Source organism: Leiobunum rupestre, chromosome 8, assembly GCF_980474605.1.
Source record: "Leiobunum rupestre chromosome 8, qqLeiRupe1.1.hap1, whole genome shotgun sequence".
NCBI classification, from domain to species: domain Eukaryota; kingdom Metazoa; phylum Arthropoda; class Arachnida; order Opiliones; family Sclerosomatidae; genus Leiobunum; species Leiobunum rupestre.
In genome coordinates, this window is record NC_143391.1 from 28,604,999 (window position 1) to 28,620,117 (window position 15,119).

At 37.9% G+C, this 15,119-nt stretch overlaps 1 protein-coding gene across 2 annotated transcripts in view; it reads right to left on the reverse strand.

Moving 5' to 3' along the window:
* LOC149933026 (relaxin receptor 2-like) overlaps positions 1–14,743 on the reverse strand; it is a 34,600-nt gene extending 19,857 nt beyond the window's left edge. For both annotated transcript variants that reach the window (XM_090156631.1, XM_090156630.1), the window contains exons 1-5: positions 14,479–14,743; positions 5,964–6,047; positions 4,852–4,960; positions 3,076–3,147; positions 2,490–2,561 (exon numbers count right to left, since the gene is read on the reverse strand). In XM_090156631.1, coding sequence (XP_090012757.1) covers positions 2,490–2,561; positions 3,076–3,147; positions 4,852–4,960; positions 5,964–6,047; positions 14,479–14,713 — 572 coding nt within the window. In that variant the 5' untranslated portion in view covers positions 14,714–14,743. The remainder of the gene's footprint in view (positions 1–2,489; positions 2,562–3,075; positions 3,148–4,851; positions 4,961–5,963; positions 6,048–14,478) is intronic.
* Between the last annotated feature and the right edge of the window lie 376 nt (positions 14,744–15,119).

Sequence of the window (15,119 nt, forward strand, 5' to 3'; positions counted from 1 at the left end):
CAGTACTCTTTCGCTTAAACTGATTATAAAGACACTAATATTTGGGGATTCGTCAAAATCCAATTTAGGACGTTCGGGGAATTGAATTGTTGACTTATAGAGTTTGTACATTCATTTTATTTAACATTATTATTTTGGTATCCCTTTATCCGTTTACTGTTCACCAGAGCTGATACCTCACTTTAAACAATCGAAGTACACTGATGAAAAGGTCAACCCAAAAATTATTCAACAGTGTATTCTAATTAATAATTTCCCAATAGGTTAACTATTAACGCGGTTAAACATTCAACTTCCGGGGATTTCATCACGGTATATGATGGGAAATTCGCGCCCAATGATCGCATCGAGCCCGATAAGGTTAACGTTCGATTTTCACGGCGTAAGGACGGGCAAGAAATATATTAGAAACTTTATCTATTGCTATAATATAAACCCTTTTCTTTCGCCGTACAAAGTTCATCTTTGAGAAAAGGTTATTTTCTTAGACGGGTCCAGTTTTTTGTTGAAATCAGCACGAATGAAAGTCGTATTTTCTTTTTAGTCGGGGTCTTAGCGCAGTCGATGAAAACTCGACTGGAATACCAGACTTGGATTTTCTTTCTCTTTAAAAGCCCGCGTAACTCGCAGACCCGAAAATTGGCGGATTCTTGGCGAGACAAATAAGTCTACCCGACATCGTCCAACCACGGAATGTCCGTTTACAATCAATGTCGGTCTACTTCATTCCTCCCATCTCGACACTTTGATAAAGTCTGGCGGGAGAAATGTTCTAACGGGGTGGAGCGTTCGGATAAAGGTGACAAAATTCCGAGGAGAATTACACCGTGGCCCACTCCCGCCCATTGAGTTGGGAATAAATAGAGGTACAACTAAATCTGGCTGGCGCGGGACCAATTTCGTTCAATAAGGAGGCTTTATCAACTTTATCGTTCTACCGTGGCGGCATCTGTCTCTAGTGGTGGAAACTATATTGCAATTGAATTTTTTCGCGAATCTGATGCGAAATTGAAATGTATGATTACTCGTAACAAACAAATCTTTGAAGTTGTTTAAAAATAATTTTATTCTGTCAACACGATCCTTTTTAACTCAATTTACGGTGAGTTAGCTAATAATTATTTATTTTTATCCATAGAACTTTACAAAATATAGATGGCGCTACCACCTAATTATAAAGATGAATTTCGTAGTCTTATCAGAACAGGTCCAACGTAACCATGGTAACCGAAATAGTAATTGTAATTCTAGCAGTATTATTCCCAATTTTATGCTCCCGCCCAAAGTGCCGAAATATTTCCCCGGTGAGATTCCGCGCAATATCTTAGATTTGCGTTTTTCCTACTTCTATTTGATCCTTGTCCCGTCATGATTAGTATAAACACATTTTATCGTCGCAAGGTCCGCTCGCAACCTCGGATTTCGGAAGGCGCGCGGAATTTGGTAATTGGAATGTCGTTGATGATATGTGAGATAAACCGTCTTTCTCAGCCTCTCTCTGTCTGTCTGCCGGTCCGCTAATTAAGCCAAACCGACGGAAGATAAGCTAAAGCGATCGGACCACGCGGACGCTGGTCACGCGTACTTTATAGAGAGATTACATTTCCTCTTTGCGGACGTGTTTACTCGGAGATCATTCCGAAAATTCCTGAAGAATCCGTGTTTCAGATTTACACGATTCGCGGATCAAACTCGATCGAATTTCAAGCAAATTTATTCTTAAAGTAAATTTTATCCGAGAATCAAATATTAAAAGTAATTGGTAATGGAAATCGAGCGTTGCATTGCCAGGTAATTTAAATTTAATTACAGTTTCCTAATTTCGAGACGGATCAACACATTCCAAGGTTTCAAAATGTTTCGCTTTCCCTCGTATAGAGTACGAGCGAGTGACGAGCAGCGCCTCTAGAGGCGAGCTCGCGCGTAACTTGGTTAAAAGTTTTTCTCCGCCCCCATTGAAATTAATGTAAAGTTGGCGATAATTAAACGTTAATTAACCTACCAAATGATATAAGAAATATTCCACTGACAATTTTTCCCGTTTATATGAACTCGTTTATCGCTTTATAACATTCAAAAATAATATTTTTCCCGCACCATGTAGATAACCAAACATCTGCTCGTCTAGGTAAAGTTTGCGTTCGATTATCTACATATATATTATTTTTGAATGTTATAAAGCAATAAATGATTTTTCAAGACGATTTTATATTACATTTAAGTTCGTATAAACGGGAAAAATTGTCAGTTGAATATTTCTTATATCATTTGGTAGGTTAATTAACGTTTAATTATCGCCAACTTTACATTAATTTCAATGGGGGCGGGGAAAAACTATTAACCAAGTTACGCGTGATCTCGCCACGAGAGGCGCTGCGTGTCATTTTCGTTTGAAACCGACAAAAGCCTATATACCACTTTTTGGAAATAAAAGGAATGGTTCTAGGTCTTTAGCGATTCTTTGAAACAAACTGGCAGCTTCTACTTACAAACTGACTAAATTTGGCATGTTTCGGAACGTATCCCATCCCAAAGATCGCACGACTCCTGTCGTAGCTATGCTGTAATTAAATACATGTTTATATTTCAATTAGTTGGAGTAGGCCTTTCTATAAAGTAACATTGGCCTTCTTGTTTAGATGTATCGGGCGCGTCACTCGTGACGTAGAAGTGACGTTTCACTATGACAGCCAATTGACGCTAGCATAAAATCTATTTATGTCTTATTGACTTGTTAAAAGGTTCCACGCGCGTCTTGATATTTTAGCGTAAATGGACGCTAGCGATTTCGCACGTGCTCCCTGAAATGAAAAAAAAAAACGCGCGAGCCTTTTACGCTAAAATATGAAAGACATTTTAACAAGTTGAACAAGAAATGAATTAAAATTCGACGAGTCGCCCTTTTTATAAAGATCTAACCTTCAAAACTGAACTGAACTCCTACGTATCTCGTGACGAAAGCGATACATTAAAACAAGTTCGGCAAGCGTAATGACTTTATAGAATTTAGGCTTATTGCGTATCAAGTATTTAAATTATAAACTTAGTAGTGTAGGTGAAAATCTGAATACTTACAGCGTTTCAAGGGCGGGCAAATAGGTGAAATTTATAGCTTCCAATTTCTCGAAGTTGTTTCCAGAAATATCTCTAAAAAATATGTTTTCTTTTTAAAAGGATACGCCAAGGAAAAGTTCCCATTTCATGCAAAAATTCGTATTCTACTCTTCTCCTTACGATAAATTATTTTCTTACGATTCGCCAGGAGAAGATAATTAACTTTATAATTTTATTTTGAAAGGAGGCCTGCTTATTTCAGATTTCATACAATTATTTCAATGGAAGGCATAAAAATAAATAATAGGCGGATGAAAATTCTTCAAAGATCTGTAATCTTTGAGGGGAAATATTACGTCAAATTTAGTTAGTTTTAAATACACTATATTCATTTATTTATAGGGAACAATTACCTTTAAAAGATTAGCAATTTATCATTTCATTAATTAGAATATCAATTTATAATTTATCTTTGCTACCGTATGTAAATTTTCGAATTCGCTAAGCAGCTAAATGTAAAGTTTCAATTTGTATCATAATTTGTATAAAGAGGACGTATACGCTACAATCGGCTTAAGGACCTTTTCCGGTCCTTACTAAGGACAATTTTTCTTAAGGATAGGGTAGACTACGAAATAAATGGCGAGCGTAAGGATAATTTCCATTTTTAGGGACAATTTTTGTTCTTTACACAGGGTCGTATTAAGGGGGGGGGGGTCAAGGGGTGCCTTACAAATAGGGGCGCTGAATTAAATTTTATTATACCCATATCAAATAAAATTTGTCACTGAATTTGTGTTCTGAGCTCATTGGGGAGCGCTTACTGAGATGTCCCCCACAGCTAGGAATATAATACTGCGTACCTGGAACAGAAATTTGCATTCCCCTATCACGGACTCGCTGTTTTAGCTTCGGCAACGCGAGATCTATACAATTTCGGACATACGAGCGTAGCGCCATCGTTAAAATAGGCGGAATTTTTTGTCTCTATAAATTTTAACTACTTTTCATTCAATTCACAAGGATTTTTTGTACAAGTTGAAACACGAATATTCTACCTGAATTCTACGCAACTAATTTCGGAGATGTTTATTTAATTTGAAGACAAAATAAATAAATCTTTAACACGATTTTAAAACCGGCACGCATTTCTAACCAAGTCCCAACGAACACGCGGACGATATTTTGACTACGGTGTCCGCTAGGTGTATCTAGTATCTTATGTCCGAATAGGCGAAACTATAAAGTCCAGGGGGGCTGAAAAGATGGTAGTCACGTGACTTGGTGGAGAACTGCAGCGCCAGCTATCCTAAGCAATACGAACTATTATTCATTTTATTTTGCTAATAATGGTTTAAATTTGGATCGATTCATAAAAATTATATAATTATTATTATTATTTAAAACATTTTGTAATAGAAGGATGTAAGTTAATTAGCTGTCTGCGGTATCTGGAAGGAATAATTTTTTTATTTATCGTCACACGGCCAACTATGAACACGAGTTACCAAATAGAAGTTGGCTATGAAATGGTAGTCACGTGATTTTGTTTCCCCATTTTAACAAGTTGGTTAAGATCAAATTTACTTTATAGTTTCGCCTATTCCCCACATTGCCAGGCCTATGAATCCCATATTTCCCCTCCAGTATTTCCATCCTCCTAGCCCACAGGCCCCGTCCTTATGAATCGAGCCCTTCAGCTTTGGCCCCGAAATATTTACAATCGTGTGAATAGATATGAACTGATCGTATTCCAATTCGGAAAGTAATAGGGTGCAAAATCAGTAAAGTACTTACAATTCGGTGGCGTTTTGGGGTATGTCGAAGGGTATCTGAAAGGCGTCTTTGTTTTCGCAGAAGACGCTCTTCCGGCTACAAGCGCAATCTTCGGGCACCAATCGCAGCTCTGAAGTCACGAGAACCCGTTAATGGCATCGTAAAACAAAAACCGCTTTCCTCCCACCAACATTAGCGGTAATTAATTATAATTAATTTATAGAGGGGTGGTTTTCTCTAAAGCCTGATTTTCACTCGGCTAAAAAACCTTGGAGGAGGGAAGTATTCTGGAGTGGAAAAGTCGGGCGCCACCTGCGGCTTTGTAAAATTCCCATCATGCTCTTTTTGGTCGGACGTCATCAAGCTAGAATGATGGCAGATAAAGCTGACGTCCGACCAAAAACCGGGGTAGTCTGGGTAATTCTAACAGCAGTAGGCGGGAAAGGACGTTCTTATTACCGCTATGGGATTTTGCACTCCAGAATACTTCCCTCCTCCAAGAAAAAACAACGGAATTGGCTATCCGCGCCGTTTGCGGCAAAATATTTTCCGCAAAATTTTACGGAAAGCTCGCGATAGTCCGCGAACAAGCGCGGAATGGAAGTTCTATTTTTCCGAGTTTTTCAAACGCAACGCAATGTGCTAACCAATCAGTGTAGATCGTGAGTTGACGTCCCTAGCTCACTACTCTCGGTTTGATACTTTGATTCAATTTGTTAGGCCTAAAAAGCGACGCGTTTAGTTTATAAACATTGTTATTGTAATTTAGTCAGTTTGTCACGATGACTTCTAAACAAAAAAGAATGAATGAAGAAGAGGTTCGCGCTTATCCTTTTTTATATGAAAAAGCAAATAGATGTTTTAAAAACCATGAAATTAAAGAAAATCGGTGGACTGCTATTGGAGCTATCTATGGCGTCCATTTTAACTCTGTGAGTCAGTAAAGATACAATCTTCAGTGCATGCGCTATCGAAACCGCCAAATTACAAAGCGCTGGAAAAAATCACCAGTGGAAACCAGTTGCGGAAAAGCCTTGGAAAATCCGCCGGAAATATATTTGCGTAAAACAATTTCCGCCGTTTTTTAGCCTAGTGAAAACCAGGCTTAAAGCGGAATTACGCGCAATTCTTACCGCAGCGATGCTTCTTCTTTTCGCGGTCTTCGTCCGGCCTTTTCCGATACTTCAGATTCAGATAGTCTATCATCGAAAGATCGTCTGCGCAAAATAAATGATATCAAACCGGAAAAGAAACCAATCAGATTAATTCTAAATGAATAGACGGCTTAAGCTTCGCGTATATGTAGTGAATATCGCGGAATGTCTAAGCTTCCGCAAAGCGTTTCTACGCGTAGGTTCAAAACGTGTATCGATCTCGATAAATCTTATCTAGAAGATGGAAAATTGTAAGTTCGTGGGTAAAAACGACATGTATTTGGTTTTTTATGCACTGATGTTTTCAGCATTCCAATATTTTTAAAAATTATATCCAGCTCTTCCACGCAGTATCCATCGAAGGAACTACGGTGACCACGTAACGTCTGTAGCGTAGTTGCCACTGGGGTAATAAATCGACGTCTATAGTATATTTCTTTCCCCAATTTCGCATCAGACGGCGCTTCTGTGAGGAAATACTTCTTATGGTTTCGCTAATGGTCTGATGGGAATTCAACAAAAGTTTGTTTTTGGAAATGGAAGTGCCCGTATACGTATAGAATGTTTTTTCAATTCCTCGTTCGACACCTTTTATAATTGCGTTTTATCCTATGAAAACACTTATTATTAAATGGTTTTATGAGCGAAAAAGTTTAGATTTTTTGACATCAATTTATTTATATACTACTATACTAACTAACATAGCAAATTAATAACGGTCCATTTGAAAGTATAACGTAGGAATTGTATTTTTAAGATATTTTATCAGAATTTCAATTATTGAACGTTGTTTTCGAGTCCACAAAATTGAAATCCGTATTCCTCGTCGTTTTCAACAAAATGATTGAAGCAAAATGTTTTTTTACGCCAAACCAATTCTCCATATACATCAGCTTCATATGAAATACCAAGTGAAGTAGTGACGCTGTCTGGATGAGAATTTCAACTATTTCATACGCACAGTGGCGTACCTATGGGGGGGGGGGGCGGGAGGGGCGGTCTGCCCCGGGCGGCACTTTCTAGGGGTGGCATTTTTCACCCAAGAAAAAAATTCGTATTTTTAGTAATGGTTAACGTTTAGTCTTTTCTCGTAGTGAGCAGGCCCGGATTTAAGGGTAGGCATCCTAGGCACATACCTAGGGGCCCCCCACAAAAATTAAAAAAAAACCATTCCAAAGGATTGAAAAAATCCAAAAATTTGTTGAGACTTAGCTACGGCCCTGGGGAGTTCCAGAGGGCCCCTCTTTAGTTCATTTTATGACCTTGTTTTTATTTTATTCTATCACGGCACAAGGTTTTCAGTCCTTAGGAAAAGATTTTTCGATAAATCGGGGATAATTATAAATGAAGAAAGTATTAGAATTATACAAGTTTTTAAATACGAATTTTACTTTCCTGAGTCCGGCGGCTACTATCGTAGTAATAACCGTAGATAAATATCCGTCGAAGTTTTAGTCGATCGTTTTCAGTTTTTAGATTAACGGAAACGGGTTATACGGATAGTTGAAATATATCTGTGCTGTGTAGTGTAGATTACTCATTTGACATTGACACCGACTTTTAAGTTTGTAAGTCCTTTTTTTCTGTATTTGTTTTTACTTCATTAATTTTACATGACATTGATAATACATATAGTAAATTGTTAACCAAGTTTATTAATCTTGAATTAACCCTTGGTTTAAAATCGAAAATCTAACAATATTAGTGTTGCCAATGTTTGAAAGTTGAAATTCGCATTGCTGGGTAGTAAATTTTCCACAAATTCCCACACCCATATTTAACCCCGCCCCCAAGGAAAACATAACGGAAAAAATGCCATAGTTTTCAAAAATTTTGAAAAATTACTTTTTAAAATTAAATTTTATTGAAATTACAATGTTTAAACATTTTGTGCATTGATTGATTGCAGTATTAGGAGGCACCTCCTTTATATTATTTATAAAATCATAAGATTCACGAAAATACACAGCTCTAGATAATTTCGGGCTTTCTGTTGATAGTCAAATTAAAAAAAAAACATAGGATAAATACCCGCGGACATGAAAATTCCCACAAAATCAACGTTTTTGAAAAAAAATTACCTTTTCCCACAGAGCCACAATTAACCCAAAAAATTCCCACAATATGGGAAATTTCCCACCATCTGGCAACACTGATCTAAAGTGAAACCAAAACTTTATCGTTTCCTTCAAACGTTCCATATTGTTATGATGTAGTAGTGTGCACGACATAAATTTTTTTTAGGTAATACTAATATACCGTTATATATAATCCGTTTTAATTCTTACTAAATACTAATTATACCGTATAGTTAGTTATACGTAGACACGTATAACACGTGTCTACGTACGCTATGATGGGGAAATATAATTTTAAAACCTTTATAGCACGAAAATAGAAAAGAGTGCAATTTTGTTCGGTTGAAATACGTCTATCACATCTTAACGAATTACGAGTTCTACTCTACTTCACTTTAACTTACATTGTTAGACTGCCTTGACGTACAATAATTATTGTACAAAACAGTTAAAATTTTGGTCGTACCATAATGTTAGGCTTGCACAATATCGTACGCTTATTTACAGTAATATAATATTATATTATATATACTTTACATTGCGTTTTGGCTCTTTTGGAAATTGGGAGGGGCGGCAAATTCGTGACCCGCCCCGGGCGTCAAAGGGTCTAGGTACGCCACTGCATACGCAAAAGTCAATGTTTTAGATACGCGTGACGGTATTGAATGCCGACTGGCTTGCCCACGGTTGTATGATGACAGCGATTTCACTTGAGACGTATATCCAATTTATCAGCGTATTAAACATAATCGATATTGTTATTTACAAATAAAATGGTCTAATTAGTCGATTTATTAGTGTATCGCTCTAATTAGTAGTGAAAAACGATTTCCTAGTGTTTGTTGTTATTTTGCAGCCGCCGCTGCTACTCAGTGGCGTAGCCAGGATTTTGTTTCGGGGGGGGGGCACACCAATGAAAAAAAGTAAAAAAATAAAAATATTTGTACGTACGACCATACGATTCGGGGGGGGGCATGTGCCCCCTGTGCCCCCCCTGGCTACGCCACTGCTGCTACTACAAAATTTGCCAAGTGAAAATGCTCTACCGCGGAATCGGGAAAAATAAAACGCCACCACCGACCACAGGCTTTATGCTTCCGAACGGACTGTTTAATTATTATGTAAAAAACTACTAATAGACTATTAATTTAGTGCAAAAAATCCAAACTTTTTCGCGCTCAATTCCCTTACTTGGTTCGCGAAACAAAATAAATTAAAATCCGACTTTTAAAAGAATGTGTATTAAAACCATTAGATTTAAATATTGGTGTAAGCTTTTATTAAGAATACATATATGGTGCTCAGGGTGGTAACGACTCTTTTGTAACGTTGTGGGTTTAGCTTTCCCTAACTAGCACTGAATTTAGCTAAAGGGTAGAATTGAAATCAAGACGGTAGATGTACGTTGAAAGAAGACTGATTTCTATTAATTACGTTTTGCTCTTTATATACAAAGCACGATAAAAATAACGAAAAGGATTCAATAAACCTTTAAGTCTAAAAAATTTAAGATTATATAGTTCAATATCAAAAATAAATGAGACTTATATTGAAAAATAAATTAAATACGAGTGATTTCTTTACAGTCGTCCCTAGCAAGAACCTGATACGGGGCTTTTATAGTTTACGTTTTCCAAAGAAAATAGAGAAATAAGCTTGGAGCAATATTGAAAAAGCTTAAATACTTCTTGCAGCGAAAAAATAAAAGGATTCGTTCTTTAAAGACCCTAAGCCCCTGGCCTTATACGATAGTCGAAGACGGACGTGATTCTCTCCAAATGCACTCGTTTAGTGCATCGTGAAAGTACTCTTAGATCAAACAAACATTCGTATCTGATGTAAGAACGTTTGCCTAGCGACCGAGCGAAGCAACCTTTAACATTAGCTTAGCTTGCCTATAATAATCTGGTGCCCTAAAAGCGCAGACCTTTAAAAGCTAAAAGCCCTAGAGGAATCTTTTCCAAAAAGAGCGTTGGCCAATATGTTCAGATAATAATCAGCTAGGCTAATACCCAAGGCACCACCTTAGGTTCAAGTCATCTAGCGACTTTTAATGCCTTTAAACAGGTGGCCGGGTTACAACGGGTAGGAGGGTTGCCACGCGAGCCAATAGCTCCCTATACTCACTTTTCCCGTTAACCCCTACGAGTTCTCTATGGTAACTTAAACGTCTAAGCAGCGTGATATACACATCATGAACAGACGGCCCTATTACAACTACGCCACGCGTTTCATATCTTTAGCCATTAGAAGACAGTACTTAAATGCGCCTCCAATATTACAATTTCGATTAAACCTCTTCAAAAGTGCAAATTTCAAAGACGTGTTTTTCAAAAACGAGTACCAAAGACGCGTTGACGTCATCTGAAATCCAACAACTCCATACACTCACTATTATCATTAACATCTACAAGTTTTAATGGAAAGGGGAAACCGAAGAATTCCAAAACCAGGGGCGCGTCAAGTTATCGAGATCTAAATCTTACCGTAATATTTTGTTCTTGCAAGACAATTTCTTAGTTAAAAGAATTTAAAAAAAGTGTCAGTTGTCTATCAATTTTCTTCGATAAGCTGGATTTGTAAAATAAGTAAAACAACTTTAAGCCTTTTTGGAAATAATAGTTCGAAACGTTGCTTTAATTTAAAAAAAAACGACAAAAACAATTACCAATATATTTACCATTTACAAGTCGTTGGAATTCTTCGGTGGAAACCTCAAAATTATAATTTATTCCCGTAATATCATCTTTTAGAGCTACGCCAAATAATTCATTGGCATTCGACGCCATCTTGAATCTTGTTAAAAACTACCTCGAAAGCAATCTTGGGAATCTCGCAAGATTTGTGAGATCAAAAGTTCTTGTTTCCGGTTTTGAAAATCGTCAAGTTAGCAAGATCGCAAGAAATCTTGCATTTCTTGCAAGAAATCTTAATAACTTGACGTACCCCTGGTATCACAATAAAATATTATAACAAAAATTATTATTAAAATTAATATTGCGCGACGCCGGGAGTAGTGGCTCACTCCTGTAATCCCAGGCGTCCGGGAGGCAGAGTTTGTGGAAGGCCGTATGAGGACGACCACTAATCCCCCAACGGGTGGTTGTCATACTTCCGCCACGGGTGTCCCAACCCTATCCCCAATTATCCCCTCGTTGGCGTGGCCGTAACACATATCTCGCACCTGATTAATCAAGTGGACGAGCGGACTGTATTGTCCCACCCGTCACAATGGCTCATAACGAGCAAAAAAAAAAAAAAAAAATATTGCGCGACACTTTTTAACAACTCGATAACCTTGAAACTATATCAGAGACATTTAAAATATGTTTAGTATATGTGAAGGTGGAAATGCTCTTTCGCAAAACGCCAAAGCAAATACGCGTTGGTTTACTTGTTTTTGGAACTGAGGTAGCGAAATTAAAAAAACGAATAACTAATACGAATGCAATAATCAAGATTGGAAATTGCGTTTTATTATTACTTTAAAATAAAACATTTCTCTTTCGCAAAACAGAAGAAGTTAAGTTAGGCAGCTGACGTTGTTAAAGGGGAACGGCCAAGCTTTTCCAAATATGGCCTTATTGCCGTATCAAAAGATTAACAAGACGTTCAATATACTAACGCGTACCTTTTTTTGTCTTGAAAAAATAGCTTTTGGCCCAAAAAGTTGAAACGAAAAATAACGCCAGGTGGTTGGGTTTGAATTTTCGCCGCCATATTAGGGGCTGCCGCCAGCGCCCCTAACCCCGTATGAGCGATTTGCGAACTAGCGTAACTTTTAAAATCGCGAAATTTAGGCTTAAGTCTCTTATAACTGGAACGCGCCGCGCGTGCAAAACACATTTTTTGCGTCTTCAGCAGCGCGCGCTTTTACGTTGTTTTTCCGTCTCACCGACTTCTCACCAGATGTCGCGGTGGACGCGCACTTTTCGATTTCCCGAAATTTCTTTATTTTATTAAAAATTAACCACTCAATATTTTTTGACGCGGTTTTCGCCATACATTTTAGTTTTTAATGGGATATAGGGCTATTTAAATGGTTAAAGCTTGACCGTTCAACTTTAATGGATGAGAACGTCAAGGTGTCTTAAGATGTTCGCGGACATTTACTTAAGTTATAGCATTTTAAGTTTGCCGTTGAAACGTCATATTTTTAGACAAAGAGCCGTATAACGACCCAAAAATTGGAAACTTTAACGATGTTATCGCGAAAGGAAAGGGTGAAAACTGAAAAGGTTCTCGTTTGGTTAGTCCCGAGCCTCTGAAAAATATGTAATTTCGTTTCCGGACAATTTGAGGAAACGCTTTACGGAGGGTTCTAGGAAGGGCCTTTAAGCCTTCTTTTTTCATCATTTTTATTGTTTTCACGACTTTATAAAACGAAATAGAAGAATTTAGGTCCCGGGGGATTTCATTCCATTACTTTGTCTGTGTCTCGTGCCAAAGAATGCCGAAGCAATTTCGCGTTGCTAAAAACTACGCGCCTGTCCTAAGCTGCCGAGAGCTCCTCCACAAGCGGCTTTTAAGGTTTAGTTCCGCAAAAGTGTCAGGTCTAAAGTATTCGACTTTTATTGCCATTAAAAAGTCTAATTACCATAAGTAGGACCAGAAGTTTTGTAATGTCTATAAGGAGAGAAGTAATATTTTAGACAGTGGCGGGGTCCGCGATAAGCTAAGTGGGCTATCACCTACCCCGGGGCCCGTGAAAATTTATCGCGTGTATATATTACTCCACCTAGCAATGTAATATGGAAAAATTACACTGATTCAGTAGCGTTGCCAGGAATTTGATTCGGAGTGGGGACACATAACTGAAAAAAAAACAGCATTGTACATACATGATACAACTGTACATTAAGGGGGCACGTGCATCCTATGCCGCCCACCTGACTGTATGGGTAACGATTTTTACCTATCAATAAACCATATTTTTCCTCAGTAATAGTTTATTATATGGGGTATTTCGCCCTGAAAAAAATGTGTTTTGATAAAATCAGTTAGAGTCTGAGATGGTTCGTATTTCGAGGGAATAACATTTAAGCGCTAGAGATAGATGAAGACGTGTACATAATATACGTACATGCCTTTAGCGACGTCACATTTCGTTGAAATTCGGGGAAACTTTGCACTTAAGGCTTACTTCTTAAGGTCAGTTAACATCGTTAATGTCGTAAGAAGTATTCGTTCTGCTTTTATTATTCTTGACATTTTGATGAAATATTTTGGCGGAAAGGATGGGAACAAACTATAAATAAAACGCTTACGAACGCGCGCTTATCGTGTTAAGTCAAGTGACGAGCGTCTTAAGTGGATTTTCGGATAACAACTTATCGCTTCCGAAGTGTTAAAGTTCGTTAAACTATAAATATGTGTATACACTGTATGTTCGTTTTTAAGAAAGTCACTAAGTTGCGTGTAATATAATAATTCGTTCAATCGCTCCGCCAAAATTTACGATTCAACGGCCGAAGACTGTGGGGAAAAATATTACGTCAAAATTTTGTTTATATACATATATTGCCAATGCTCTATACACTTTTCAAATTGCCGCGTGGGTGTAGACAGGCCCGACAAGAGATGGGGGAAGCCGGTAGAAATTACCGGGACCCGCGCAGCCTAAGGGCCCGGGTTTGAATAAACGAGATATGCTTCTCCCGGGTTTCTCCCCTAAAAAGTATAGCTATCTCCAGTAGTCATGACTTTTTTGGGGGCCTGAAATTATTTTTTACAGGGACCCGGGCCTTGTCTCGGCGGCCCTGGGAGTAGAGCGAGAAAATATACAGCTTGTATTACTCTGCCAACTATGAATATTTATAAATGACACACTTAAGCTACGGTTAGACTAGAGCTTAAAACGTAGTTAAGGTCGGTTTGAATGTCAGTTTTGACTAATGTAAATAAGAGAAACTCACCAATATTTTCTCTTTTAAGCGTATTTTGAGAAATCATCCACAACCCTCGAGTTCCAAGCGAATAACATTAGCAGAATAGACAGATAGATAAATCTCCGGTAAGCGATATTTTGGCGAAGCGGTTAGCACTCTCGCCTCGCAGTAAGAGGAGCAGGGTTCGATCTCGGCTTGTGGCACAGCAACTCTTTCTTTGTTGAGTTTGCAAGTTATCTCCTCACTGGTTAAAGCGGTTTTCTCCCTATATCTTCGGTTTCCCCTTTCCATAAAAAACTGGTTGAGGTTAACGGTAATAGTAAGTGTGGAACGAAGGCTTTCCCACCACCCTCCTACGCATTCTAACCCCGCCACTGGTAATTGGCTTTACAAGTCGCTAGCTGACTTAGGCCTAGGGTGGTGCCTTGCGTATTAGCTTAGCTGATTATTATTATTATTCCCTTTTAAGGGTGCAAATCCACGCCTTAAATAGCAAAGAGATAAGGTATTTAAATTATTTATACTGACCACATGACCATTCGTCGGAGCCGTCGGCGCAGTCCTTTAAGTGGTTGCAAATGTCCTCCTGCTTGATGCAAGACTCGCTGTTGTTGCAAGGAAAGAAACCGCTCTGGCACGACATCAGCGGAGGGCCAGAGTTCCCGGTGCCAGCGGTCCATTCGATGCTCCTGCCTGTTCTGGTACTTGTCAGGTTGGCCGAGGGCGGGGTGCCCCGTTGCTGGATGAATCCGAAGACGACCATCGCTTGCAAAAGAAGCAGAGAGAGCTGCGATCCTGTTCGATTCTTCATATCGCCTACTTTGATCTCTGCATTATATTTGGTAAAGTATAGTTAATTATATTAATATGATATCTGCATTATATTTGGTAAAGTATAGTTAATTATATTAATATGATATCTGCATTATATTTGGTAGAATATAGTTAATTATATTAATATGATCTCTGCATTATATTTGGTAAAGTATAGTTAATTATATTAATATGATCTCTGCATTATATTTGGTAAAGTATAGTTAATTATATTAATATGATATCTGCATTATATTTGGTAAAGTATAGTTAATTATATTAATAATAATAATAATAATAATAATAATAATAGGGAATTAAGTTAATAATAAAGGGAATTAAGTTAATAATAAAGG